The sequence below is a fragment of the Mustela lutreola genome, chromosome 7, assembly GCF_030435805.1.
Source record: "Mustela lutreola isolate mMusLut2 chromosome 7, mMusLut2.pri, whole genome shotgun sequence".
Lineage (NCBI taxonomy): Eukaryota > Metazoa > Chordata > Mammalia > Carnivora > Mustelidae > Mustela > Mustela lutreola.
The window spans coordinates 8,300,778-8,326,491 of record NC_081296.1 but is presented as its reverse complement, the minus strand read 5'-3'; the positions used below and the strand labels follow the sequence as shown (position 1 = coordinate 8,326,491).

The window sequence follows — 25,714 nt, the reverse complement described above, 5'->3', positions numbered from 1 at the left end:
GGGTATCTCTGTGACTTCATTGGCTTCAGAACAACAGTGCAACAGACATGATAGCAAAATGGTCTTAGGGTGCTTATGATGCTGGCCGTGGGAACATGCCTGAAGATCACAAGGTTTTGAAGCTTTCTGAATAACTTTTAAGTCAATCAACAAAGTGCAAGTAAATTTCAAAAGTGTTCTGCATTTCTGTCCATCAGCAGCGTGAATGTCTGACGTGCTGCTGACATTGTTAAAGGATGTCAAAAGCTCCAGTTAAGTCTTTCTGAAAGTGGGAGAAACATGGTCCTGCAGGTGAAGCAAACAAGCATCCTTTACTTTTCCTTCATGGAGGAGGCAAATGAAAAGGAGTCACAGAAGTCATAGATGGCCAATACACTCAGGGGAAATGTGTAATTTCAGCTATAAGCCAGCAAGCGCAAATCAAAGAAGGGAGTGACACTTTCTGCCTATGAAATTAGCAGAGATTTAAAAGAGCAGTTGAGGGTGAGAGGTGGGTGTGCTTCTGGTAAGGCTTCCTTAGTGGGAAGCGCAAATTAATTCAGTCCTTCTGGAGGGAGAGCATTCAGTAGCTACTCTTCTAGGGATCAAGTGTAAGAAAATAGTGCAAGATGTAGATTTATTCATGAAGACATTTATTTGTAAAATTTAAAATCTAAATATCCGTTTGTATCAAAACAGATGAGATCACCTCGAGCCACAATATCATCCAACTGTGAATCAATGGAAAACAAGGCTATACATAAGCATTTGGGGATGTAGTGTATGTTCAGCGAAAAAAGGATACAAAAGTGCTTTGATGTCGATTTTGAGTTTTAAAGTTTTTATACAACTACAAACCCCTGTAATTTGAAAGAACCATGCCCAGGTGATAGGCATTTGTGTGCCAGTCATGTGACCTGGGCAAGCCCCTCAAACCTTTAAGAGTGGTTCTCTCCTGCGTAAAATGCCGTTAATACCAAACGGGGCTGTCGTGCAGATTAAATGGGATCGCTGTCTAGAAAGGTGCCGGGCTCGCCATCTGCCTGCGCGAGGGCAGCGGGTTAAAGGGAAGGCTTTCCCCCTGAGCCCGCTCCGGCCCTTCCGAAGGGCTGCGGTTCTCACCCCTTTCCCGCGGTCTCCGGGCGGCGCCCAGAGCTTCGAATCCAAACAGTGACGGGGCGGGGCGGCAGGGAGGGACGTCCCCCCAGGCTCCGTCGGCTCCCCGCGCAAGCGCAGACAGCGACCCCACCGCCAGTCGGCAGGCTAGCGTTTCCCACGCCCAGCGCGCGGCCCCCTCCCCCGCGCGCCCCGGCTCCGAGCTCCGACGCGCCTGGACGCAGTGCGCGCTCGCGGCTCACGTCCCAGGAGGCGGGGCTTCGCGAGGAGCGACGGGTCAGAGCGCCAATCGCGGGGCTGCTCCGCCTTCGGGTTCAGTTTGAAATTCCGCGGTGACCTAACGGCTCGCGGAGCGCCGGCCAGGAAGAACACAGCGGTCTTTGCGGGAGTTTGCTGCGCTCAGCCCCGCGTGGAGGAGGTCTGGGGCCTCGACGGCCGGCTGCTTGGAGCGTCCGCCATGAGGAGAAGGTGCAGGCTGCGGAAGGGTCGAGGGGCTGCGGGAGGGAGCGACCCCCGTCCCGGGTGCGGGGTCCCCGGGACGCCCCCGGAGCGCGGGTGTCACGGCAGGCCGCGCCGAGTGAGGCCCGGGCGCGGCCGGCAGGGCTGGGAGCGCTGAGCTGGTGCTCGGGGCGGGGGCGGCAAGGCGTGCTGCGCACCGGCCCCGGCGGCCGCGGGCTCCCGAGGCTCCAGAAGCCTGGACGCGCCGGGTGTCCGCGAGCCCCGCCCGCTCGCCTCAGGTGCTGCTTCTTGGCACCCACGGCCTGTTCGAAGTCCTGCGTCTTCTGCGGTCGGGTTTCGCGCTTCTCTTTACGGTCGTCAGGTGTTTCCGTTTCTCCGTGTCTCCCGCGGGGCCGGGCTGCGGCGCTAACGTTTTAGCTGACGCGGTCGGGAGCCGGGTTCCTTGCAAGTTCAGGAGCGCCATGAAGGAATTCCTCTCCGGTGTTTTTCACGATTCCCTTGGCCCTGCTGGGGAGGGGGCGCCGCCGACTTAAAGTAGGGGCCAGACTCGTCCGCACACCGATTGTCACTTGTCTCTTCTCTCCTTTGTCCCCTCCCCTCGGTTTTCCCTGCACAGCACTTACTGGCATTGAGGGGCAGGTTTGCTTATTAACCACCTTTCTTTTGCTCTGGGAATGTCAGCTGCAAAAGGGAGAGGTGTCAGCTTTGTGCTAAAATAGGGATGATACCAGGGCATAGGGCTCCTGTGTTAAGAGCGATAAAAACGTTAACGTTACTTTCTGAAAGAGGTGGGCGAGGCACTGTGATGATTCATTATTTGTGGTTATTGGTCAGACTGATTGCTCTGTCGCTGTAGAAAGTTCGTCCTTCCATAATTACTAATTCCCGTCGTTCCTTTTCAAGTGCTTGCCTCCCGGAGAATGGGAAGGGAGTACAAATCATGGCACCATTTGAAAAAACAGCCAGGGTTTTAAAATAACTGCAGTTGGGACGCCTGGGTGACTCAGTGGGTTGGGCCTCTGCCTTCGGCTTGGGTCATGATCCCAGGGTCCGGGGATGGATCCCCACATCTGGGCTCTCTGCTCAGTGGAGAGCCTGCTTCCCCCTTTCTCTCTCCCTGCCTCTCTGCCTACTTGTGATCTCTCTCTCTCTGTCAAATAAATAAATAAAATCTTGGGGAAAAAAGAAAGGAAAAAAAAAAACTTCAGTAAAGCTGTCATTTTTTAAAAATCTGGCACATAATCTGCAGTGTTTTTTGGTTTTTGACTTAATTGAAAGACAGCTATGTTTACTAATTTAGCCAAATTACTTTTACAGAACTAAATGACATGAGATTTGTAGATCTCAGAGCCAATTAAAACCAAAACAAATGTCTGTACAGCTAACACACTGCTAGCCTCCAGGAGCCAGAGGGGCCACTAACTAAAAGCAGTATGCACACAATTGTTATAATGAAAAAGTTAAAAAAAGAAAAAAAATGGATTCGATTACTTTAACAAATCTTACTGGGCCTGTTGGGAAAACGGGCGTTTGGAATTACAAATCTAGAGACCCTTCTCACTTGAGTACTGTTTTCAAAGAATTAGAAAAATATTCCACCCTTCACAAGATTCATACTAATTCTTGTATCCCCTCTTTCTCTCATTTCTGACATTAGCCTTAATTTTCAAAAGACAGCCACAGTCTCACTCCTCCCCAGCTCTGGGCCACTGCCCTGGTCCAGGTCACCACCGTTATCTCTTGCTGTGCTCCCCTGGCCTCTTAACTGGTCTACCTGCTTCTGCCTTTTTCTCCTGAAGCTTCTTGTCAACACAGGAGCCAAAATCCTCTGGTGATTTCATATTTTAGAGTAAAAGCCTCTGCGTTTTACAAAGGCCCCTGGCGTCTTGCTGTACTCTGCACCAGTCGTACCAGAGTCCTTGCTCTCTTGGGCACCTACCAGGGACCATCCCATCTCAGGCATTGGCACTCGCTGTTCCCTGTACCTCGATCTTTCTTTCCCAACATGGGCCATGACTGGATTCCTTACCTCTCTCTTTGCTCAAAGATCACCTCAGGGAGGACTTGCTACCATTTAATATAAGATTTGCTTACATTTGCTTTTCTTTTACTATTAGAATGTAAACCCCAAGAGGGCAGGGATATCACTTTTGTTCAGTGCTGAGTTCCAACACTTAGAATGTGCCATGTGTATGATAAATATTCAAGTAGTATTTTTGAGTGAATAACTTATGTTTCAAAAAAGTATGATCATAAGATGCCTCAGTGCATTCACTGGGAATAATAATTCTCTTGGTTCAATTAGACACCGCCTGTAAACAGATTCAGGTAATTTCCCTAAAAGTACAAGTTTTGAGATTTTTATTCTCCTAACACATCACTGGAAAGCTGAGGGTACTTAGAAGGATACCTCCCAAGGACACAAACGGTTGTGAAAAGATCCAGTCTTCCCAATCTCTTGAAACTAGGTCACTGGACTGGAAAAGATCTCAGATGGTCTTTAAAGTGATTTCTTACCTTTCGTGTAGCATACAGTGTGATGGGTTTTAGTGCATTCACGGAGTCCTACAGTTATCACCACAGTCAGTTTTAGAACATTTCCTCATCCCGTTGAAAAGCGGGCATATACCCATTAGAGGTCAGGCTCTTTTCCACCTTCCTCCCTCCATACACACCAGCCCCATAGAGCTACTAACGTACTTCTGCCTCTTTACCTTTGCCTGTTCTAGATATTTCATATAAATAGAACCCTACGACACATTGTCATTTGTGACTGGCTTCTTTACCGTGGCCTAATGTTTCCCAGGTTTACTGCCAGGTAACTTTCCACCAGATAGGTGTATCCCATTTACCTGTTTATTCATTAATGGCCGTTTTGCGTTGTCTCTATCTTTTGGCTATGATAAAAATGCTACTATAAACATTTGTATGAGGGGCGCCTGGGTGTCTCTCCTTAAGCATCTGCCTTTGGCTCAGGGCAGATGATCCCAGGGTCCTGGGATCAAACCCCGCATTGGGCTTCCCTGCTCAGTGGGAATCCTGCTTCTCCCTCTCCCACTCCCCTGCTTGTGTTCCCTCTCTGGCTATCTCTCTGTCTGTCAAATAAATCTTTAAAAAAAAATGTATATGAGTTTTGCATGGACATGTTTTTTTTTTTTTTTTTTTTTTTAAAGATTTTATTTATTTATTCGACAGAGAGAGAGATCACAAGCAGGCAGAGAGAGAGAGAGAGGAGGAAGCAGGCTCCCCGCTGAGCAGAGAGCCCGATGTGGGACTCGATCCCAGGACCCTGAGATCATGACCTGAGCCGAAGGCAGCGGCTTAACCCACTGAGCCACCCAGGCGCCCTGCATGGACATGTTTTCATGTCTCTTGGGTCAGTACCTATGGAATGGAATTTCTGGATTATATGGTAACTGTTCAACTGAGAAACTGCTAGACTTTTTTTTTTTTTTTAAAGATTTTATTTATTTATTTAACAGGCAGAGATCACAAGTAGGCAGAGAGGCAGGCAGAGAGAGAGAGGAAAGGAAGCAGGCTCCCTGCTGAGCAGAGAGCCAGATGCAGGACTCCATCCCAGGTGGGATCATGACCTGAGCCGAAGGCAGAGGCTTTAACCCACGGAGCCACCTAGGTGCCCCACTGCTAGACTTTTCCAAGGAGGCTGCACCATTATACATTTCCGCCAGCAGTATATGGGGGCTTCCAATTTCCCCATATCCTTGCCAACACTTGTTATTGCCTTTTTTTTTTTTTTTTTTTTTGGTAACTGTCTTTTTTCTTATAGCCATCTTGGTACCTGTGAAGTGTATCTCTCTAGTTTTCATTTGCATTTCGCTAGTGGTCAGTGTGTTTTCACATGCTTATTGGCCATGATAGACTTTCTTTGGAGAAATGTCTATTCCGATTCATTTCCCATGTGCTAGAATTTTATGCTTCAAAAGAGTGATCACTTTACCTTCTGAATGTTTTACGGAGCTAGGCAGCAGAGCTTTGAAATCTGCCTGTATGTGAGAGCTTATAAACTGAAGGTAGCTGGATGTTAGAGGCATAATGAGCCTTTGGTAGGGACTCAAGGCCATTCATTTTCCGTTTATTGAACAATTGCTGTGCATTATGGTCTGGAAAAATGAACACGGATAAGATCTGGCAGTCCTTGGTCTTGAGTCTGTGGTCTACAGAGTGGATGGGGCCGGTGGGGATGGGGGATGACTGTGAGGAATCCACAGCTGTTCAAAGAAGGTGATGGCAAGTGGAGGTAATGTACAGAAGCATGGTGGTTTCAACAGCTGAGACCTGCACACGGCTGAGGGAGGAGCATGTCCGGGAAATGCTGTGAGAGAGATTAAGAGACAAACCTTGGGGCACCTGGGTGGCTCAGTTGGTTGAGTGTCTGCCTTTGGCTCAGGTCATGATCCCTGGGGCCGGGTATTGAGTCCCACATCCTGCTCCCTGCTCGGTGGGGCAGTTTGGTGTCTGCTTCTCCGTCTCCCTCTGCCTGCACTCCCCACGCTTGTGCAGGCTCTCTGTCTCTGTCTCAAATAAATACAATGTATTTTTTAAATGAGACAAAACTTGAGAGGTTTTGAAAGCCTTTCCTTTGAAAGTGGTTGAACTGTTTGCTGAGGGCGATGGGAAACTTTGAAGGGAGAAGTCCCGCAAAGGCCTGATTGGATTTTGTTTTCTAGAGATCCTAGCTGCGCGAACTGTGCGATTGGCTAGGATGGGGTGGACCAGCCTGGAAGAGACTGCAGAGCACTGCCTGGAGTCTGGAGTCGTGCCCCTTAGAGCAGTGGCCCAGTCTGGTTGGGCTCAACACTGGGCTTTTGCATTCAGACTGGAGGATACTGACCACAGATGAAGTCTTGTAGGTTTTGTTTTTGTTTTTAAGATTTTATTTATTTATTTGAGAGAGAGAGTGAGGGAGAGCAGAGAGGGAGAGGAAGAAGCAACTCCCTGCCGAGCACAGAGCTCCATGTGGGACTTGATCCTAACACCCTGAGATCGCGACCTGAGCTGAAGGCAGATGCTTAACCGACAGAGCCACCCAAGGTACCCACTATAGGTTATTTTTAATAAAATGCAAAGATTAGAATTTTGACTTATGCATTCCTTTGTCTTAAAATTGGAGTGCCTGGGGAGACTCCGAAGTTAAACTTCAGTTGAGAGTAGAATAATTAATATTAGTTGATTGAGATTAAACAAATGCCTTAGTTACCTGTTCCCATTTCTAAAATGAATGAAGTACAATAAATTCTTTGAAACATTATTCGCTATCTGGGTATTGATATTGGCCATCTGGTGTAGGCTACTGGTGTTTGTGCCAAAGATTTCTTTAAGTAGGAGAGGCAACCTTTTTGTTTTTATTGTTTTGGTTTTTATTTTATTTATTTATTTGACAGACAGAGATCACAATTAGGCAGAGAGGCAGGCAGAAGGAGAGAGAGGTGGAAGCAGGCTCCCTGCTGAGCAGAGAGCCAGATGTGGGGCTCGATCCCAGGACCCCGAGATCACGACCTGAGCCGAAGGCAGAGGCTTTAACCCACTGAGCCACCCAAGCGCCCCCAATTTCTGCTTTTTATTTTTTAATTTTTATTTTTTATAAACACATAATATATTTTTATCCCCAGGGGTACAGGTCTGTGAATTGCCAGGTTTACACACTTCATAGCACTCACCATAGCACATACCCTCCCCAATGTCCATAACCCCACCCCCTTCTTCCCCTCCCCCCAGCAACCCTCAGTTTGTTTTGTGAGATTAAGAGTCACTTAATGGTTTGTCTCCCTCCCAATCGCATCTCAATTTCTGCTTTTTAAGTGTTATGTGAAGCAGACTAATGGTTAGCCATTTTTTTTTTCTTTTTAAGATTTTATTTATTTATTTGACAGAGATCACAAGTGGGCAGAGAGAGGTGGGGGCAGGGGAGCACACTCCCTTCTGAGCAGAGATGCCAATGTAGGGCTTGATCCCAGGACCCTGAGATCATGACCTGAGCCAAAGGCAGAGGCTTAACCCAGTGAGCCACCCAGGCGCCCCTGGTTAGCTTATTTATTTTTTAAAAGATTTTATTTATTTATTTGTCAGAGAGAGGGAGAGCAAGTGAGCGAGCGAGCACAGGCAGGCAGAGTGGCAGGCAGAGGCAGAGGGAGAAGCAGGCTCCCTGCCGAGCAAGGAGCCCGATGTGGGACTCGATCCCAGGCTGCTGGGATCTTGACCTGAGCTGAAGGCAGCCGCTTAACCAACTGAGCCACCCAGGCGTCTCTGGTTAGCATTTTTAAAGTAAACTTTTTAGGGACGTCTGGGTGGCTCAGTTGGTTAAGCAGCTGCCTTCGGCTCAGGTCATGATCCCGGCATCCTGGGATCGAGTCCCACATTGGGCTCCTTGCTCGGCAGGGAGCCTGCTTCTCCCTCTGCCTCTGCCTGCCATTCTGTCTGGCTGTGCTCGCTCTCTCCCCCTCTCTCTCTCTGATAAATAAATAAAATCTTTAAAAAAAAACCTTTTTTTTTTTTTAAGATTTTTAAATTTATTTATTTGACAGAAAGAGATCACAAGTAGGCAGAGAGGCAGGCAGAGAGAGAGGAGGAAGCAGGCTCCCCGCTGAGCAGACAGCCCGATGTGGGGACCCTGAGACCATGACCTGAGCCGAAGGCAGCGGCTTAACCCACTGAGCCACCCAGGCGCCCCAAAAAAGTAAACTTTTTAAAGACAAATTAGAAGGTGCCCAGTTAAGTTTGCATCAGATAATGCATTTTTTAAAATAAACTTTTTGGAATTCAAGAATAACATACAGAAATGTGCATAAATGCAAGGGCCAACTCCATCAATTTTCACAATGTCAGTACACACCTATGTAACCAGTGCTCCTTGTATCCCTGCCCAGTCACCACCGCCCAGGACAATGGCAACCACTGACCACCGTCCTGACCGCTGAAAGCATACCTTGGTTTTTGCCTGTGTTTCAATTTTGTATAATTGGAATCACATGGTGATAAATGCTTGCTTGACTTGCTTGTTTCTTTCAAACCAATTTTCCTTTTCTTCCCTAACTTTTCTTTTTTTTTTTTTTAACATTATTTTTGTTTTACCCCCCGCCGTTTAAAGATTTATTTATTTATTTATTTTGGGGGAAAGAGAGCGAGAGAGCGTGCACTCATGCAGGAGTGGGAGGGGGGAGCAGGAGAGAGAATCTCAAGCAGACTCTGAGCCTGAGGCGGGGCTTGATCTCACAACCCTGACATCATGACCCTCCCTGAAATCAAATGTCACACACCCAACCGACTGAGCCACCTAGGGGTCTCATACTGCCTGTTTTGTTGTTGTTGTTGTTGTTGTTGTTTTGTTTTTTAAGATTTGAGGTATAATTTGCATACAGTAAAATTAACTCATTTTACTTGAACAGTTTTGAATTTTGGTTGTTGTATACAGTTAGGTGATCATCGAAAGATCTAGGACCATTCCATCACTGTAAAAAAGTTTCCTTGTGCCTTTTGGCAGTGGACCTCCTGCTCTGATCCCAGACTTTCTTTCACTAAGTTTTTCTAGAATTTCACAAATGAAATCGTGTAGGATGTAGCGTTTTGGCGTTTGACTTCTTTTCATTTAGCGTAGTCCAAGTGATGTTTCTGAGACTCAGCATTGTGGTTCATTGCTACATTATGATCATATCTGTTCATTGCTGTTATTCCGTGGTAGGAATGGACTGTTTACTCTTTGGTGGACATCGGGTTGTTTCTACTCTCACGCCCCTAGGACTAGCGCTGCTCTGACCCTCCCTATGCTCATCTGCCAGCCCCGCGTGTGGAAATACACCTGCGAGGCTCAGCTTCAGCAGGTGCTGCGGCAGGTTCCACAGTGGTGTCCTGGCTTCCATTCCGGGCTGGTAATGTATGAAAGGCCTGGTCTTTCTGTATCCTCGCCAACACTTGATGTTTGTCTTGTGTAATCTGAGCCATTCTCAAAGTCAGTGGCGGTAACTTCAGGACAACCAGACTGTAGTGAGTTGCCGTTTCACAAGAGCTTTTCCTAGAGCAGGCTCTTGTGTTTGGCCGGAGTTCATTTTGTCTGGTTTATCTTTCCTTTTTTAAGTAGTCTCTACACCCAGCGTGGGGTTCCAACTCACAGTCCTGAGTTCAAGACTCCTATGTTTTGCCAACTAAGCCATCCAGGTGCCCCTGTTTTTCTTTATAATTCTGTGTTGTCCTGCCATAGGTAGAATTGTTGATGAAAGTCCTGATTCTGGCTGTTACTGAGAGGACTGAATTTCTGGGGCACCTGGGTGGTGCATTTGGTTAAGCATCTGACTCTCGATCTCAGGTCGGGTGTTGATCTGGGGGTCATGGATTCAAGCCCTATGTTGGGTTGCACGCTGGGTGTAGAGCGAGGACTGTTGGTTTTCATTGGTTAGGTGATGTTCTTAGGATTATTGGGATGAGCATTTTTTTTTAATGTTAAAAAAAAAAAAAGAAGAAGAAGAACTGAATTTCTTCAATTCAAGAAGAAGGAATTGAATTTCCCTAGTGTAAGGCGATACTGAATTTGGCTTTGCCAGTGTTGTGTTTTGGAGAAGAGAGGTTAAAGCTGAATATGGGTTTTTGATTTGTTTTAGCCTGAAGCCACTGAGAAACTAGTCTGTTCAGTTTTTGTAAATAACTGCTTTTAGTCTGGAGGCAGTGGCTCATGTTACTGGCTTCTCTTGCTTTTCAGTGAGGTGCTGGCGGAGGAGTCGATAGTATGTCTCCAGAAAGCTCTGAATCACCTGCGGGAAATCTGGGAGTTGATCGGGATTCCAGAGGACCAGCGGTTACAACGAACTGAGGTTGTGAAGAAGCACATCAAGGTGAGCTGAGTTGTACTGGTCTGTTTGCAGTGGGACAGCAGTGTGGAGACTGGTGTCCCTTTGCGAGAACTGGGGAAGTGACACTGGAAGTCACAGGCTTTTCCTGGTTTTGTTTCTATTTAAGTCCTATTTTTTCTTTCTTTTTTTTTTTTTTTTTTTTAAGATTTTATTTATTTATTTATTTATTTGACAGGCAGAGAGAGAGAGAGAGAGAGAGAGAAGCAGGCTCCCCGATGAGCAGAGAACCGGATGCAGGACTTGACTCCAGGACCCTGGGATCATGACCTGAGCAGCGGCTTAACCCACTGAGCCACCCAGGCGCCCCTATTTAAGTACTTTCTTTAAGAATTTGTAATTATGGGGGCGCCTGGGTGGCTCAGTGGGTTAAGCCTCTACCTTCGGCTCAGGTCATGATCCCAGGGGCCTGGGATCAAGTCCTGAATGGGGCTCTCTGCTCAGCAGGGAGCCTGCTTCTCCTCATCTCTCTCTCTGTCTGTCTCTCTGCCTATTTGTGATCTCTCTCTCTGTCAAATAAATAAATAAAATCTTTAAAAAAAAAAAAAAAGAATTTGTAATTATGGGACGCCTGGGTGGCTCAGTGGGTTAAAGCCTCTGCCTTCGGCCCAGGTCATGATCCCAGGGTCCTGGGATCGAGCCCCACATCGGGCTCTCTGCTCAGCGGGGAGCCTGCTTCCCTCTCCCTCTCTCTCTGCCTGCCTCTCTCACTACTTGTGATCTCTGTCAAATAAATAAATAAAAACCTTTAAAAAAAAAAAGAATTTGTAATTATGAAGGTTTTGTTGTTATTGGTTTGGGTTTTTTTCCCACTGACCCCAACCTTTTATGGGACTTCTCGCTCTCTTGTAGGACCTCCTGGATATGATGATTGCCGAAGAGGAAAGCCTGAAGGAAAGGCTCATCAAAAGCATTTCCATCTGTCAAAAAGAGCTGAATACACTGTGCAGCGAGTTACATGTCGAGCCATTCCAGGTACATGGCGGGGGCCTTTGGGGGCTCCTGCTGGGTCTGCTCTGACTTGGGGCTCCAGTGGAAGATTTCCTTATAGAATCTTGGTCATAGAAAGTGGGGGGAATTTACCACCTAGTCAGTTTGTTCCAGCAACTTCCACTTATGTAAAGAGTTGCCCTGTTGCGAGGTGGAAGAGCTGGTAAGTGCTACCATCCTTCCGTCCAAACCAGCTTCCTCTTGCTATCATTGTAGGGCGTAGGACTTCCTTTTTTTTTTTTAAAGGTAGGTATGGATGGAATGATGCTATTCTTTCTCTGAAAGCAAATGAAAAGCACTACCCAGGAAGCAAAAGTGACTAGTGATCTAGTGATACAAGGGAAAGTTACCAAAAGACCTGCCTTTGTGGTGTTGCTCATACCCCGCAGCTGTGTGCCGCGGACCAGCCAGAACGCGGCTGGCGGAGAGAGGTCTCAAGGGCCCGGCGGCAGAGTCAGGCCGAGGGCCTGCAGGGTTTGCTGCGGGCCAGGCTGAGAGCTCGCTGTCGGGCGGCCTACCACGGGGCAGGGCTTGAAGGAGGAGCCCAGCAAGGATGAAATGAGTAACAGGATAGGGGTCCAAAAGGTGTCCCTGGGGAGAACCAGTAGAAATAGTGTTGGGATCATAAAAATGAAAACCAGCGTGGAGCTTGGGGAGGTGGTTGGAATGGCTGTGAGTGCAGGGGCAGCGCATGGTGCCGTGAGATTCCGGGGTCCCTCTCTCTGTTACAGCAAGAAGTACGTGGGTGTCTAGGAGGGAGTTTCTTCCTTTTCTTTTCCCTTCCTTTCTTTCAAAAGATTTTATTTATTTGAGAGAGAAAACACAAGGGGGCTGGGGCAGAGGAAGACAGAGCAGCAGACTCCCCGCTGAGCAGGGATTCCCGATGTGGGGCTCCATCCCAGGACCCTGGATCATGACCTGAGCCGAAGGCAGATACTTAACTGATTTAACCCCCCAGACATCCCCGGGAGACCGCCTCTAAAGGGTTAAGGATAGTGCTCGCTTCGGCAGCACACATACTAAAAGTGGAACGATACAGAGGACATTAGCGTGGCCCCACGCAAGGGTGACACGCAAATCCGTGAAGCGTTCCGTATTTTTAAATGAAACAAGATGGGATTGGGAGGGAGACAAACCATAAGTAACTCTTAATCTCACGAAACAAACTGAGGGTTGCTGAGGGGAGGGGGGTTGGGAAAAGGGGGTGGGGTTATGGATATTGGGGAGGGTATGTGCTATGGTGAGTGCTGTGAAGTGTGTAAATCTGGCGATTCACATACCTGTACCCCAGGGGCAGAAAAATATATGTTTATAAGAAATAAAAAATTAAAAAATAAAGGGTTAAGGATAATTCATACCTGGTAGCCAAGAGCAATTAGACAGACCATGACACTAGTGGAATTTCCTGGAATCTACAGAAATGGCATATATATCGTTGATTTTATTTATTTATTTATTTATTTATTTAATATTTATTTATTTTTAAAGATTTTATTTGTTTATTTGACAGAGGGACAGCGAGAGAGGGAATACAAGGAGGGGGAGTGGGAGAGGGAGAACCAGGCTTCCTGCTAAACAGGGAGCCAAATGCAGGGCTTGATCCCAAGACCCTGGGATCACGACCTGAGCCAAAGGTAGATGCTTAATGACTGAGCCACCCAGGCATCCCTGTATCATTGATTTTAGACAAATAGTTTTTGTGGTTTTTTTAAAGATTTTATTTATTGGGACGCCTGGGTGGCTCAGTTGGTTAAGCAGCTGCCTTCGGCTCGGGTCATGATCCCAGGGTCCTGGGATCGAGTCCCACATCGGGCTCCTTGCTTGGCGGGGAGCCTGCTTCTCCCTCTGCCTCTGCCTGCCTCTTTGTCTGCCTGTGCTCGCTTGCTCTCTCTCCCTCTGTCTCTTACAAATAAATAAAATCTTAAAAAAAAAAAAAGATTTTATTTATTTATTTGACAGACAGAGATCACAAGTAGGCAGAGAGACAGGCAGAGAGAGAGAGGAGGAAGCAGGCTCCCCACTGAGCAGAGAGCCCGATGTGGGACTTGATCCTAGGACCCTGGGACCATGACCTGAGCTGAAGGCAAAGGCTTTAACCCACTGAGCCACCCAGGTGCCCCAACAAATAGTTTCTTTAGTGGTTTTTTTTTTTTTGGTTTTTTTTTTTTAATTTTCAGTGTGAAATTAGGTAAGAAGTTAGATACACAGTGATAGATCTTCCTCAGATTACATGATAGTCTTTGTTCACCATTGTTGAGTAAAATCGTGTAAATTTTTAAGTCCTATACCTGCCACTTTTTTTTCCCTCTTAATATGTTGGAGTAGAGTAAAGACCATTGATTTTTATCGGCTAGGTGCTGTTCTTAGGATTATTAGGATGAGCATCACGTCTTGAACTAGATATAGTCTTCAATAGCTAACTCAACGTAAGCTTTCCAACCACTTTTCACCTCTTACAAAAGTGTCCTGGTACCTTTCCTTATTCAAGACCTTTCTTAGGGAGCCCTCTTGGTGCCATATATTGCTGGCCATGAGTTGACTTATTTGTAAGTTTAACTAAAAGTCTGTCATCCAAGGGGGTATCTGGGTGGCTCAGTTGGTCAAGCGTCTGCCTTTGGCTCAGGTGATGATCCCAGAGTCCTGGGATTGAGTCCCACGTCAGTCTCCCTGCTCAGTGGGGAGTCTGCTTCTCCCTCTGCCCTTCACCTGTGCACATGCTCTCTCTCACTCGTTCTGTCTCAAATAAATAAATCTTAAAAAAAAAAAAAAAAAAGCCTCTCACCCTAGCCCTCTCCCATTGTCCTTCTCATCATTTGAAGAGATCCACATGGAACCTTCTCACAATGGTACACTGTCTCCTGCAGGAAGAAGGAGAGACGACCATCTTGCAGCTAGAAAAGGATTTGCGCACTCAGGTGGAACTGATGCGAAAACAGAAAAAGGAGCGAAAACAGGAGCTGAAACTACTTCAAGAACAAGATCAAGAGCTGTGTGAAATTCTCTGCATGCCCCACTATGACGTTGACAGCTCCTCGGTTCCCAGCTTAGAAGAGCTGAGCCAGTTCAGACAACACGTGGCCACGCTGAGGGAAACAAAGGTAAGTGCTGGCGTTCACACTTCCTGAAAGTCAGTTGGACTTTCCCCTAGGTACTTGTAATCATTTTATTTCGTAGGCATCTAGACGTGAGGAGTTCGTCAACATAAAGAGACAGATCGTCCTGTGTATGGAGGAATTAGATCACACCCCAGATACGAGCTTTGAAAGGGATGTGGTGTGTGAAGATGAAGATGCCTTTTGTTTGTCTCTGGAGAATATTGCGACACTACAGAAGCTGCTTCAGCAGGTAATAACCGCTCACATTACGGCCTGGTTCTCTAGTGTCCAGAGATTCGAAAAAATGGCAGTTTTTTCCCTTCAGTCTTAAATAAGTCTGTGTAAGTTAAAAGAATGAGGGAGGGTAGAGACAGTGAATGATGTATAACCTTGAAGGGGGCTTGTCTTTTTTTTTTTTTTTTTCTTTTTTTAACAAAACACTTATTTGTGGCTCTAAGAATGAAATTGAAATTTTGGATGAAATACTGTTAGTCATGTGAATTAGCTTCGTATTTAATTTTTTAAATTAAAAATCTGAATTCTAATTCTTGGGGTTTGAGATCCTACCATAATGGCAGCCATACAGTTTGTGTCCAAAAGTCATGAAACCACACTTCTTCACAATCTAGTAAAAGTGCTGCTTCTCCGTGTGGGTCCAAACATTTCTTTGCAGGAAGCCACAGGGCTGGCCTTCTTTGTGCTGCTGTCTTTGCCATAACCATTGGCTCTCCTTGCTACAGCTGGAAATGCGAAAATCACAAAATGAAGCAGTGTGTGAGGGTCTGCGAGCTCAGATCCGAGAGCTCTGGGACAGGTTGCAGATACCTGCAGAAGAGAGAGAAGCTGTGGCCACGGTTATGACTGGGTCAAAGGCCAAGGTCAGGAAAGCGGTAAGAAATCCAATGGGCACTGGGTCAGCAGTCTCTACCAGTGTCAAGTATATCGTCTTCAACACCGTCTGCCTCGAGTGAGCCTGTTTTTTGTTTTAAAGATTTGAGAGAGAGCGAGCGAGCCTGTGTGCAGAGTGTGCAAGAACATGAGTTGGGGGGGGGGGGAGAAGGAGAAGCAGGCTCCCTACCGAGCAGAGAGCCTGATGCAGGGCTCGATCCCAGGGGATCCCCGGGATCATGACCTGAGCTGAAGGCTGACACTTAACCATCTGAGCCACCCAGGTGCTCTACGAGCCTGGTTTTAAGGCAAGCATTAGACAGAGGTGGCTGTAGCCTGCTTATCTTCTGTCCTCTGTGCACTTTTCTTAGGTTTCTGGCTCCCGTGATAAGAGTTATAAAAAGTGTTGATGCACCTAGGTGGCTCAGTTGGTCAGGTGTTCAGCTGTTGATTTTGGGTCAGGTCACGATCTCAGGGTTGTGGGATCAAGCCCCCCATCCAGCTTGGAGCCTGCTTGGGATTCTCTCCCTGTCTGCTATTGTATGTGTGGGTTCTCTCTCTCAAAGCGTTGACTGACCCCTGTGGCTTAGTGTTGTAATTTTATTTTAGCGGGGGCGTGGGGGGTTAGGGGGACCTTTGCACGTCTGTATTCCTGCATGAAAGTACATGATGGCAAGCACCTTTACCGAGTCTCTCTGTCACAGCTGCAGCTGGAAGTGGATCGGCTGGAGGAACTGAAGATGCAAAACATGAAGAAAGTGATTGAGGCAATTCGAGTGGAGCTGGCTCAGTACTGGGACCAGTGTTTCTACAGTCAGGAGCAGAGACAGGCTTTTGCCCCTTACTACGCAGGTTCGTACACCGGCGGCGGTTTCCTGTGACGTCCTCACTTGTCTTTTACGAGGGCAGACATTCACCAGCACAGATTTCCTCTGCTGCCTTTTCAAGCCACGTAGCGTTAACTGCCATTCCTGTGTAATTAACATTTGCAGATGCCGTTAGGAGACAAGGGGGCCTTGATTTCCGAAGTAGTAGAAGTAGTAAGTCACCGTAGCCTGTCGTCGTGAGGCTCAGGTCTATCAGGAGCTCACGCTCACCCCGTGCCAGGTGCACTGTCAGACTCCTGACGCCACCGCCTCACTTAATCCTCACCTCAGGAGATGAGGACGCGAGGGCCTGTAAATGTTCAGCAACTTAACCCGGAGGCGCAGGGCACGTAAACCGCAGAGCCCACGTTTGAGCCCATGGAGTCATCCCTGAGAGCTCGGCGGAGCTCTAGCCTGAACTGAACTGAGCATAAAGATGAGATTGTACTAGGTTTTTAGACATTTTCTGTGAGCAGGATGGAAAGGAAGATGGTGAGGGCAACCAAGAACAGGGCAAGAGGTGACGCAGCTTTGAGAATCTTCGTCATTGTGACCCATAGCCTAGCCCCTTACTCCCTGCTCCCCGTAGACTGAGCGTGTGACAGAGCTGGCTCTGTCGTCCACAGCGTGCACTTATTCACGTGTCACTTTTACTATAAGGAAGAAAATCTGGTTTCATTTTAGGAGGAAGTGGATGGGGGTTAGTACGTGGGGCTGCTCCACACGAGGCATTTTTAAAAACTGCGGGGCCTGGGTCTTGCAGAGGACTACACGGAAAATCTGCTCCAGCTGCACGATGCTGAGATCGTGCGCTTAAGAAACTACTATGAGCTTCACAAGGAACTCTTCGAAGGCGTCCAGAAGTGGGAAGAAAGCTGGAGACTTTTCTTGGACTTTGAGGTACGGCCCGAGCTTCTGTTCCCCTAGAGTGCGGTCGAGCGTTCCCGCCCGCCATGTGCAGGGTCTGCCTCCGCTCCGCTCTTGGCCAGGGGTCTGACCCCCGGGCTTCAGCACGAAGTCCTGAGTTGCTGCTGACCCAGCCGTGCCCAGCTCACATGCGGGAACAGAGAACGGAATTCCTGCCCTCAGTGAGGTCGAATTCCTGCAAAAAGAAGTCCAGGCTAGAACATGCAGGGCAGGCACAGCTGTTCCACAGTGGTCTGTGTCCCCGGCTTCCCCACCACTAATGGGTGGACCGGACCTCAGGTTCAAGGTAGCGCTGGAACTCCCCCTGCTGCACGTCAGGCACTGCTGCTCTGCTTGCCGGCCACACCCGGGGCTGGAGAGGCCGGGGGGAGCCGCTGCTGCAGACAGATTCTGGTTCTCTGAACCAAGGAAGGGGGGCACGGATGTGGGGCGGCAGTTACTGTTCGCTACCATTCCAGCGGTTGCTGTCTTCTCAGAAGACAGCCCCTGGGTACCGGGGCACGTGTGTATGGTCTGAATTCCTTTTCTTCTGACAGACTTGGCTCTCACAGCTTTCCTCAGAGGTTTCCAAGCTCAGGCATGGGGCTTGGATGAGCCAGACGAGACGTGTAGGGCACACGGAGACTCGTTCTCAGAGCTTGAAAGGGGCTGTTGGGGAATCTGAGCTCAACCCCTTCAGGGTTACAGCAGGGAAACAGGACTTGAATGGAGAGCCCCGTGTGAGGTCTCAGAGCTGACTAAGAACAGATGCCCCAGGCCTCAGTTACTCCTTAACTTGTGGTTGGAAGCAAGAAGGAAGGGTAGGAAATGTCAGTAAAGAGCCAGGTAAGTAAGGCTTACTGACATGCCAGTATTTAAGGAAAAATAAGAAATGAATTACCACCCCCTTTAGCTAGTGTTTACGGGCGGTCATGAGTCAAGTGGTCTGGAAGGCAAACAGTTTCTTTAGGAGCTTTGCCCCCACATTGACAAATTATTTCTAAAATTTTCTGATGATCTCCAATTTTTGAGTGTATAAATCTAATTTATATGTACAAATTACATGGTTAAATTACTGCCCTGATATACTGTATACATGATACAATAACAAAAACAGAAAAGAAGCCTAACACTTAACATGTTTAACTTGCCTATTTTGTGAGTGTTAATTTAATAAAAAAACAGATTGTAAACCTCTTAACCGGGCACATTTATGCTGCGTCGTTCGTGTGCTAGGAGTGAGTGGGCGAGGAGGGACGCCACCCCCAAGCCCTCCCGAGTGTAGACCCCTCCCTTGTCGCTCCACATGTCTCATTCCCTATAGGTGACAAGTGGTCTTTGACATCTGAACCACGGAAGAGAGCCAGTGACATTGCACATTACATATTAACGCCTATCTTTTATTTTTTAAAAAGATTTTATTTATTTGAAGCGGGGGAGAGAGCACGAGCCAGGGGGAGAGGAGAGGCTGAGGGAACGGGGGTCAATCCAGGACCCTGTGATCATGAACTGAGCTGAAGGCTTAACCCACCGAGCCATCCAGGTGCCCCCATCTTACTTTTAGATTAGAAAGGAAACTGTAGTCTTCCTACACACCAGTGGGTGATCGTGCATATACCTGTAAGTGCTCACAGCCCACTCACCTGTCTTAGGACATCACTGCCTCTCACTGCGGACAGTGGTTGGGAATGCAGAACTCTGAGAGTTTCCTTAGTTTGTATCAGTTTATGAGAGTGAGGGATCTTAGCAGCAGTTTCTGGTCTAATTGTCGCAGGGCCTCCTCTAATTAAAAGGTATTTTTCACAGAGAAAAGCTTCAGATCCAAGTCGATTTACAAACCGCGGAGGAAATCTTCTAAAAGAAGAAAAGCAACGAGCCAAGCTTCAAAAAACACTCCCCAAGGTAACGTCGCCACAAAGAGTTTTTGGTGCTTGGCTACAAAACACCTTACTGTTTGTAAATCCTCTGCTTTGAATTGTCTTGCCCCAGAACTGTCCTTTCTTCCAAGGCTTAGGCAAGGATGGCAGGTATATGCTGAGCCTTCCTGGGGGAAGCATCTGAATATCAAGGTTTCGTAGCTGTCTCAGGATGCCACAGCAAAGTACCATCGACTGTGGGGCTTCAACAACAGAATTTGTTCGCAATCTGGAGGCTAGAAGTCTGAGAGCAAAATATCAGCAGGGCTGGTTTCTTCTTTTTTTTTTTTTTAAAGATTTTATTTATTTGACAGAGATCACAAGTAGGCAGAGAGGTAGACAGGCAGAGAGAGAGGAGGGAAGCAGTCTCCCCACTGAGCAGGAAGCCGGATGTGGGGCTTGATCCCAGGACCCTGAGACCATGACCTGAGCTGAAGGCAGAGGCTTAACCCACTGAGCCACCCAGGCGCCCCAGGGTTGGTTTCTTCTGAGCCCTGTCTCTTTGACTTGTGGATGACTTGCCTTCTCCCTGAACCTTCACCTGGCCTCCTTTCTGTATTTGTGTCCACATTTTCTCTTAACAAAGCCACCAGTGAATGTTGGATTAGGAGCAGTCCGAATGACATCACTTTAGCTCCATTACCTGTATGTCTGAATAAAGCCACATTCTGAGGTACTGGGAGTTAGGACTCAAACATAAATTTGGGAATATGCAGTTTGGCTTATAACATAAGGCAAGCTTTTGAGAAAGTGCTGTGGGCTTCCTTACTGGTGGTTTTTTTGTTTTGTTTTAAGATTTTATTCATGTATTAGAGTGCAGGGCAGTGGGGCAGGGGAAGGCAGGAAGCAGACCTGCCTTCTTGCTGAGCAGAGACCCCAGCACAGGGCCCAGTTCCGGGACCGCAGAGCATGACCCAAGGCGTAGGCTGATGCCCAACTGAGCCACACAGGCGCCCCTACTGTTGTCTAACTTTTTTTATTTTTGGTATAAATAGTTTGTACTATTTTTTTTTTTTTAAAGATTTTATTTATTTATTTGACAGAGGGAGATCACAAGTAGGCAAAGAGGCAGGCAGAGAGAGAGAGGAGGAAGCAGGCTCCCCACTGAGCAGAGAGCCCGATGCGGGACTCGATCCCAGGACCCTGAGATCATGACCTGAGCCGAAGGCAGTGGCTTAACCCACTGAGCCACCCAGGCGCCCAGTTTGTACTATTTTTTAAAGATTTTATTATTTGACAGAGATCATAAGTAGGCAGAGAGGCAGAGAGCGGGGCGGGGGGGGGGGGAGCAGGCTCCCCGCTGAGCAGAGAGCCCGACATGGGGCTCCATCCCAGGACCCCAGGACCATGACCTGAGCTGAATGCAGAGCCACCCAGGCCCCCCGTTATCTATTTTAGTAGTAGAAGTAATTGTTAGTACTATTGCGTTAAGTGCCAGATACTGTTGTAAAGTGCTTTCCATTTATTAATCATTTGTTGTCACCACCTCCTTAGGAGGTTAGGATCATTTCCATTTTTATAGATGAGGAGACGCCCTGAGAGCTTCAGTAACTCGCCCGCCTTTCCACAGCCACTGAGAAGTAGAAGCGGCTGCGAACCCCAAGGGCGGTGCTCTCGACCCGCTCTGCCCATTTCGCGTTGCTCGTGTTCCCTGTGCTGCGTCTAGCTTTAGGCACCAAAACCCTAGTTAGACTCTGGGTTCTTGCCTTCTCCCCCTTCATGTGTGTTAGGAATAAACCATCCCTAGGCTGTGCTCTTTGGTCACTCCGTCCTGTACCCTCGTGGGTCCAGCTTGGTGTTCCGCTCCCGGTGCTCTGGGGCGGGGTCCTCCTTTGGGGGAATCATTCCACGCGGGCTTCACCAAAACTTGGTGGTAATCAGCGTGTCCTTGTCTACGATTCCAGCTGGAAGAGGAGTTGAAGGCACGGATAGAAACGTGGGAACGGGAGCACTCAAAGGCGTTTGTGGTAAACGGGCAGAAGTTCATGGAGTACGTGTCGGAGCAGTGGGAGGCGCACCGCCTGGAGAAGGAGCGAGCCAAGCAGGAAAGGGTGAGCGAGCGCAGCGGGGGACGGGGAAGGGGTGTGAGCAGCCCAGGGTCTCTGCCGGAGGCGGGGGTGGCGGCAGCTGGAGGGGTAGCCCTGGGTATGGGGTCTGGACACTCCACTTCGGGCACTGCTTCTGTCCCATCTCAGGCCTCTTCCCGTCCTGAGATTTATGGCTTTTGCTTCTGATTTTCACACAGCAACTCAAGAACAAGAAGCAGACAGAGACCGAGATGCTGTACGGCAGTGCTCCCCGCACGCCCAGCAAGCGGCGGGGACTCACCCCCAACACACCCGGCAAAGTGCGCAAGGTGAGCGCGGGGCTCTGCGAACCGCCCTTATGGGGCTCTCGAGGCGATGGCTCTTGGCCACCTCTTGCCTCCTGCCCCACAGAGGGGGAAGAGTTTCTTGGGCCTTCCGGGTGAGGTTCCTCTAAATGTATGAACGGAAGGCAACCTTTACCCCGGTAGCAACTTGATAACGACAGTCACGGCCTGGCCAGTGCAGATGTGTGCCTGTTGTTGGGGTCTGGGGTGGGTTAAACTTGGGGGCCCCGAACCACAAGTTTAGTAAATGGAATATCCAGTATTCTTCCATCGCTGGAGCAGAAGTCAGGGAGGAACGTGACCTTGTCTTTGATAAATGAAGTAGAGCTTTACTTCTCGGCTCGTATTTTACAACATATGATAGTTTAAGAATCACTTGCAGGGGCCCCCGGCTGGCTCTGTCGGTGGAACCTGCGGCTCTTGATCCCAGGCCGGGAGTTCAAGCCCCGTGTTGATGGTGGAGCTCATGTAAGAAAAAAGAAAAAATCCCCTGCAAAAACTCCCAGGAGGATATATGGTGTTTTTCCTGATTTTAAAAAAGCTTATGAAGAGTTTTTATTTATTTGACACAGACAGCAAGAGAGGGAACACAAGCAAGGGGAGTGGGAGAGGGAGAAGAGGCTTCGCTCTGAGCCAGGAGCCCGTTGTGGGGCTCCGTCCCAGGATCATGGGCTGAAGGCAGCAGCTCAACCACTGAGCAACCCAGGCACCCCAAAAAGGCTTTTATTTATTTATTTATTTATTTATTTATTTTTAAAGATTTTATTTATTTATTTGACAGACAGAGATCCCAAGTAGGCAGAGAGGCAGGCAGAGAGACAGAGAGAAAGAGGGAAGCAGGCTTCCTGCGGAGCAGAGAGCCCGATGCGGGGCTCGATCCCAGGACCCTGAGATCATGACCCGAGCCAAAGGCAGCAGCCCAAACCACTGAGCCACCCAGGCGCCCCCAAAAAGGCTTTTAAATAATGTATTTTTATGAGGCACCTGGGTGGGTTAAGTCAGTGGGTTAAGCCTCTGCCTTCAGCTCAGGTCATGATCTCAGTTTCCTGGGATCGAGCCCCGTGTTGGGCTCTGCTCACTGGGGAGCCTGCTTCCCCCTCTCTCTCTGCCAACTTGTGCTCTCTGTCAAATAAATAAAATATTTTTAAAAAATGTATTTTTACAAAATAGAGATCACATATAATTTGGATTTCTGCCTCACCCTACTGGGTTTATTGCTTGTGATTTTTTTCATAGCATCAATCATTCTTCAAATACATGCTTACTGTTAGCTGCACCTTCTGTCCTCTTGCCATGCTATCATTTATTAAACTAGCTCCCTATTGTTACATAGTTTTTAAAGATTTCATTTTTAAGATTTATTATCTTAAAGAGAGTGCATGCCCGTGCTCGAGGAGGGTGGGGAGGGGCAGGGGGAGAGGGAGAGAATCTCAAGCAGGATCTACTCCCAGCCCAGAGCTCAGTCCCACGACCTTAAGATCATGACCTGAGCCATAATCGGAGTCAGATGCTCAGTTGACTGAGCCACCCAGGTGCCCCCACCTAGAGGGTTTGTTTTGTTTTAATTTTACTGAGTCAAATTGGCAGATAAAGTGTATACTTCCCTAAGTTTTGACATACGTATACCCCATGAAACCATCACCACAGTCAAGCCCGTGAACACAGCCATGGCATGCAAAGTTTCCTCCTGCCCCTTCGTGTTCTCTTTGCGCCCCCACAGCCCGTGGCAGCCATAGCCTTGCTGTCACCACTGACTAGTTTGCTTTTTTTTAAGATTTTTATTTTAATTTGACAGATCACAACTAGGCAGAGAGGCAGGTAGAGAGAGGGGGAAGCAGGCTCCCCACTGAGCAGGGAGCCCGATGTGGGGCTCGATCCCAGCACCCTGGGATCATGACCTGAGCCGAAAGCAGAGGCTTTAACCCACTGAGCTACCCGGGCGTCCCAAGTTTCCATTTTCTAACACGCTATATGCATGTGGTTATATAGTATGTATGCCTTTCCGGTCTGGCTTCTTTCATATAGCGTAACTTTGGTGAGATTCATCCGTGTTGCGGCACAGGTAACAGGTCAGTCCTTTTTAACGGGGACCAGTATCCACAGCACGACTCAACCGCAATTCGCTTATTTGCCTGGGGGTGGACGTTAGGCTTGTTGGTGGGGTTTTGGGCTGCTGTGAAGTGGCTGCATTTGGACACAGACCTCTGCATGGCTCTGCTTTCGAACCTCTTGTGTGAATACCTAATCTGATAGGTTTAGAAGCAAAATGGCTATGCCATGCTATAGTTCAATCTGGGTAGAAATCAGCTTTGAACACTTACCACAGGTCTCTCAAAACTCTGAGCCTTGGAAACCCATCTTGGACTTTCTCCTCTGTTCCTTCCTCTGTGGTGCCGGGCAGGCTACTGAGTGTGTTCGGTGTGTTCTCTTCGCCCATTCTCCGCAGCTGAACACGACCGCCATGTCCAATGCCACGGCCAACAGCAGCATTCGGCCTGTCTTTGGGGGGACAGTCTACCGTTCCCCCGTGTCTCGGCTTCCACCTTCTGGCAGCAAGGTCAGTATGCTGTGCGCACAAGGGCTTCATCAACACGGCTCCAGTCCGCTCACCTGGACGCCCCGCCGGCTTGTGCCACTGTCTAAGATGCCTGGATTCAGTTTCCCTTGAGATGCTGAGAGTAAGCTAGCTTATCCGTCGAATGCAAGAGAGGGAATGGTCATTCTGAACCCCAGTAGGATCGTGGGAGTCACTGGGATAGGATTCTGGGGGCTCGGTTCATACCTTGGGCTTCAGCTGCTGCTGAGCGAGGTCCCTGTGCGTGGGTTCCAGTCCGGCCACCCTGGATCGCGAGACGGTCGGGGACGGTCACGTAAAGAGAGGTGGAGATGTGCTACGTGTGTCTTTCAAGTATTTCACAGACAGGCTTAAGACAGGTCCTCTGCACATCATTAAGAATTCCTGCAGCTTTTAAAACCACAAGGAGAGACATGAATAATATGGAGATGTTACTAGCCTTTGGCCACTTGTGTGTGCGTGCACGTGTGTGTGCGTGCGTGCGTGCGTGTGTGTGTGTGTGTGTGTATATATCCTTCCTTAGCATGATGCCCGGATCTCTCTCTTCTCTGCAGCCGGTCATCACTTCCACTTGTTCGGGGAAAAAAACCCCCCGTGCTGGGAGGCATGGAGCCGACAAGGAGAACCTGGAGCTCAACGGCAGCATCCTGAGCGGTGGGTACCCCGCCTCGGCCCCCCTGCAGCGCAACTTCAGCATTAATTCTGTTGCCAGCACCTATTCTGAGTTTGCGGTAATTCACCTTTTCTGATATCTACCAGTCTCTGGGGAGCACACAGTTGGGGCAGAGTGGGTTCCTTCCCAAGGGCACCCAGATAATTAGGACAGTTTTTTGGAGGCTGAGAATCCCTTTCCTGCCTTGACCATGGCACGGGGTCGGGTGGTTTAGGGGAAAGAGAAGAAGGAAAGTGGCAGTGGCAACGCAACATTTAACCTCGATCCTTCTGCTTAAGAAATACCATTCCCTGGCTGCAGGAGGTGACCCTTCTGATCACTGCCCTGGTGCTCTCTTGGTGGAGTTCTTGGTAATTGTCTCAATTCTTTGTTCTTAGAAGGATCCGCCCCTCTCTGACAGCTCCGCTGTTGGGCTTCAGGTCTGTATGGCAACCCCTGCATGTCCCGTGGCCATTTTCCAAACTCACCTGTCACATCTGCTCGCTTAACTCTCGTCTGGACACGGAGCTACACTAACTGATCATCTCAGCTGTACTATCGTAGAGCGCCCCCCACCCCTTTTTTAAACAAAGGAAGTAGGAATTCCTAATGTGGAAATCAAAACTACTTTCTGACTTCAATCCTACAACATCCTAACCTGCTGATTAACAAGAATACTTGTTCAGACTTGAATTGGATTCTCAGCCCTACCTAAAGTCAGGCAAATTTTTTTTTTTTTTTTAAATCACCGTGTTTCACACCCGAAGACCTTCACCCTCCCTAGTTGTGACCTCAGAGGCCTCCAGCGTGCTGGAGAGAACAGAGGCCCCATCACACAGGGAGGGGAGCCCCAGCTGTGTGCTGCCTGTCGTGAGGTTCTGGGCCTGCGTGCTGATCATGTCCTGGAGTATATGCCGTACTAACCCTCGGGCTCACCCGCCAGCTTTCTGTCTGCCACGAGCGAGCCAGTGCTCCTTTCCTAGCCTCTGCCTGTTCCTCCCACATCAAGCTGCTAAAGCATCATGTGGCATTGGGAAAGCGATTTT

At 48.5% G+C, this 25,714-nt stretch overlaps 1 protein-coding gene and 1 non-coding gene across 5 annotated transcripts in view; both read left to right on the top strand.

The window, feature by feature from the left end:
* The first annotated feature begins 1,410 nt into the window (after window positions 1-1,410).
* PRC1 (protein regulator of cytokinesis 1) overlaps window positions 1,411-25,714 on the top strand; it is a 26,210-nt gene continuing 1,906 nt past the window's right edge. Inside the window, exons 1-14 of one of the 4 annotated variants that reach the window (XM_059179967.1) lie at window positions 1,411-1,563; window positions 10,262-10,394; window positions 11,262-11,384; window positions 14,264-14,497; window positions 14,574-14,744; window positions 15,235-15,384; window positions 16,087-16,234; window positions 17,012-17,148; window positions 18,961-19,056; window positions 20,975-21,121; window positions 21,316-21,426; window positions 23,888-23,998; window positions 24,571-24,670; window positions 25,067-25,108. In XM_059179967.1, coding sequence (XP_059035950.1) covers window positions 1,553-1,563; window positions 10,262-10,394; window positions 11,262-11,384; window positions 14,264-14,497; window positions 14,574-14,744; window positions 15,235-15,384; window positions 16,087-16,234; window positions 17,012-17,148; window positions 18,961-19,056; window positions 20,975-21,121; window positions 21,316-21,426; window positions 23,888-23,998; window positions 24,571-24,670; window positions 25,067-25,086 — 1,692 coding nt within the window. In that variant the 5' untranslated portion in view covers window positions 1,411-1,552 and the 3' untranslated portion in view covers window positions 25,087-25,108. Of the gene's footprint in view, window positions 1,564-10,261; window positions 10,395-11,261; window positions 11,385-14,263; window positions 14,498-14,573; window positions 14,745-15,234; window positions 15,385-16,086; window positions 16,235-17,011; window positions 17,149-18,960; window positions 19,057-20,974; window positions 21,122-21,315; window positions 21,427-23,887; window positions 23,999-24,570; window positions 24,748-25,066; window positions 25,109-25,714 lie in introns of all 4 variants that reach the window. The other 3 variants (XM_059179963.1, XM_059179965.1, XM_059179964.1) reach the window with 3 other exon arrangements.
* LOC131837421 (U6 spliceosomal RNA) lies at window positions 12,395-12,500 on the top strand. Its single transcript, XR_009356032.1, has one exon. It is a non-coding gene; the product is annotated as a U6 spliceosomal RNA (small nuclear RNA).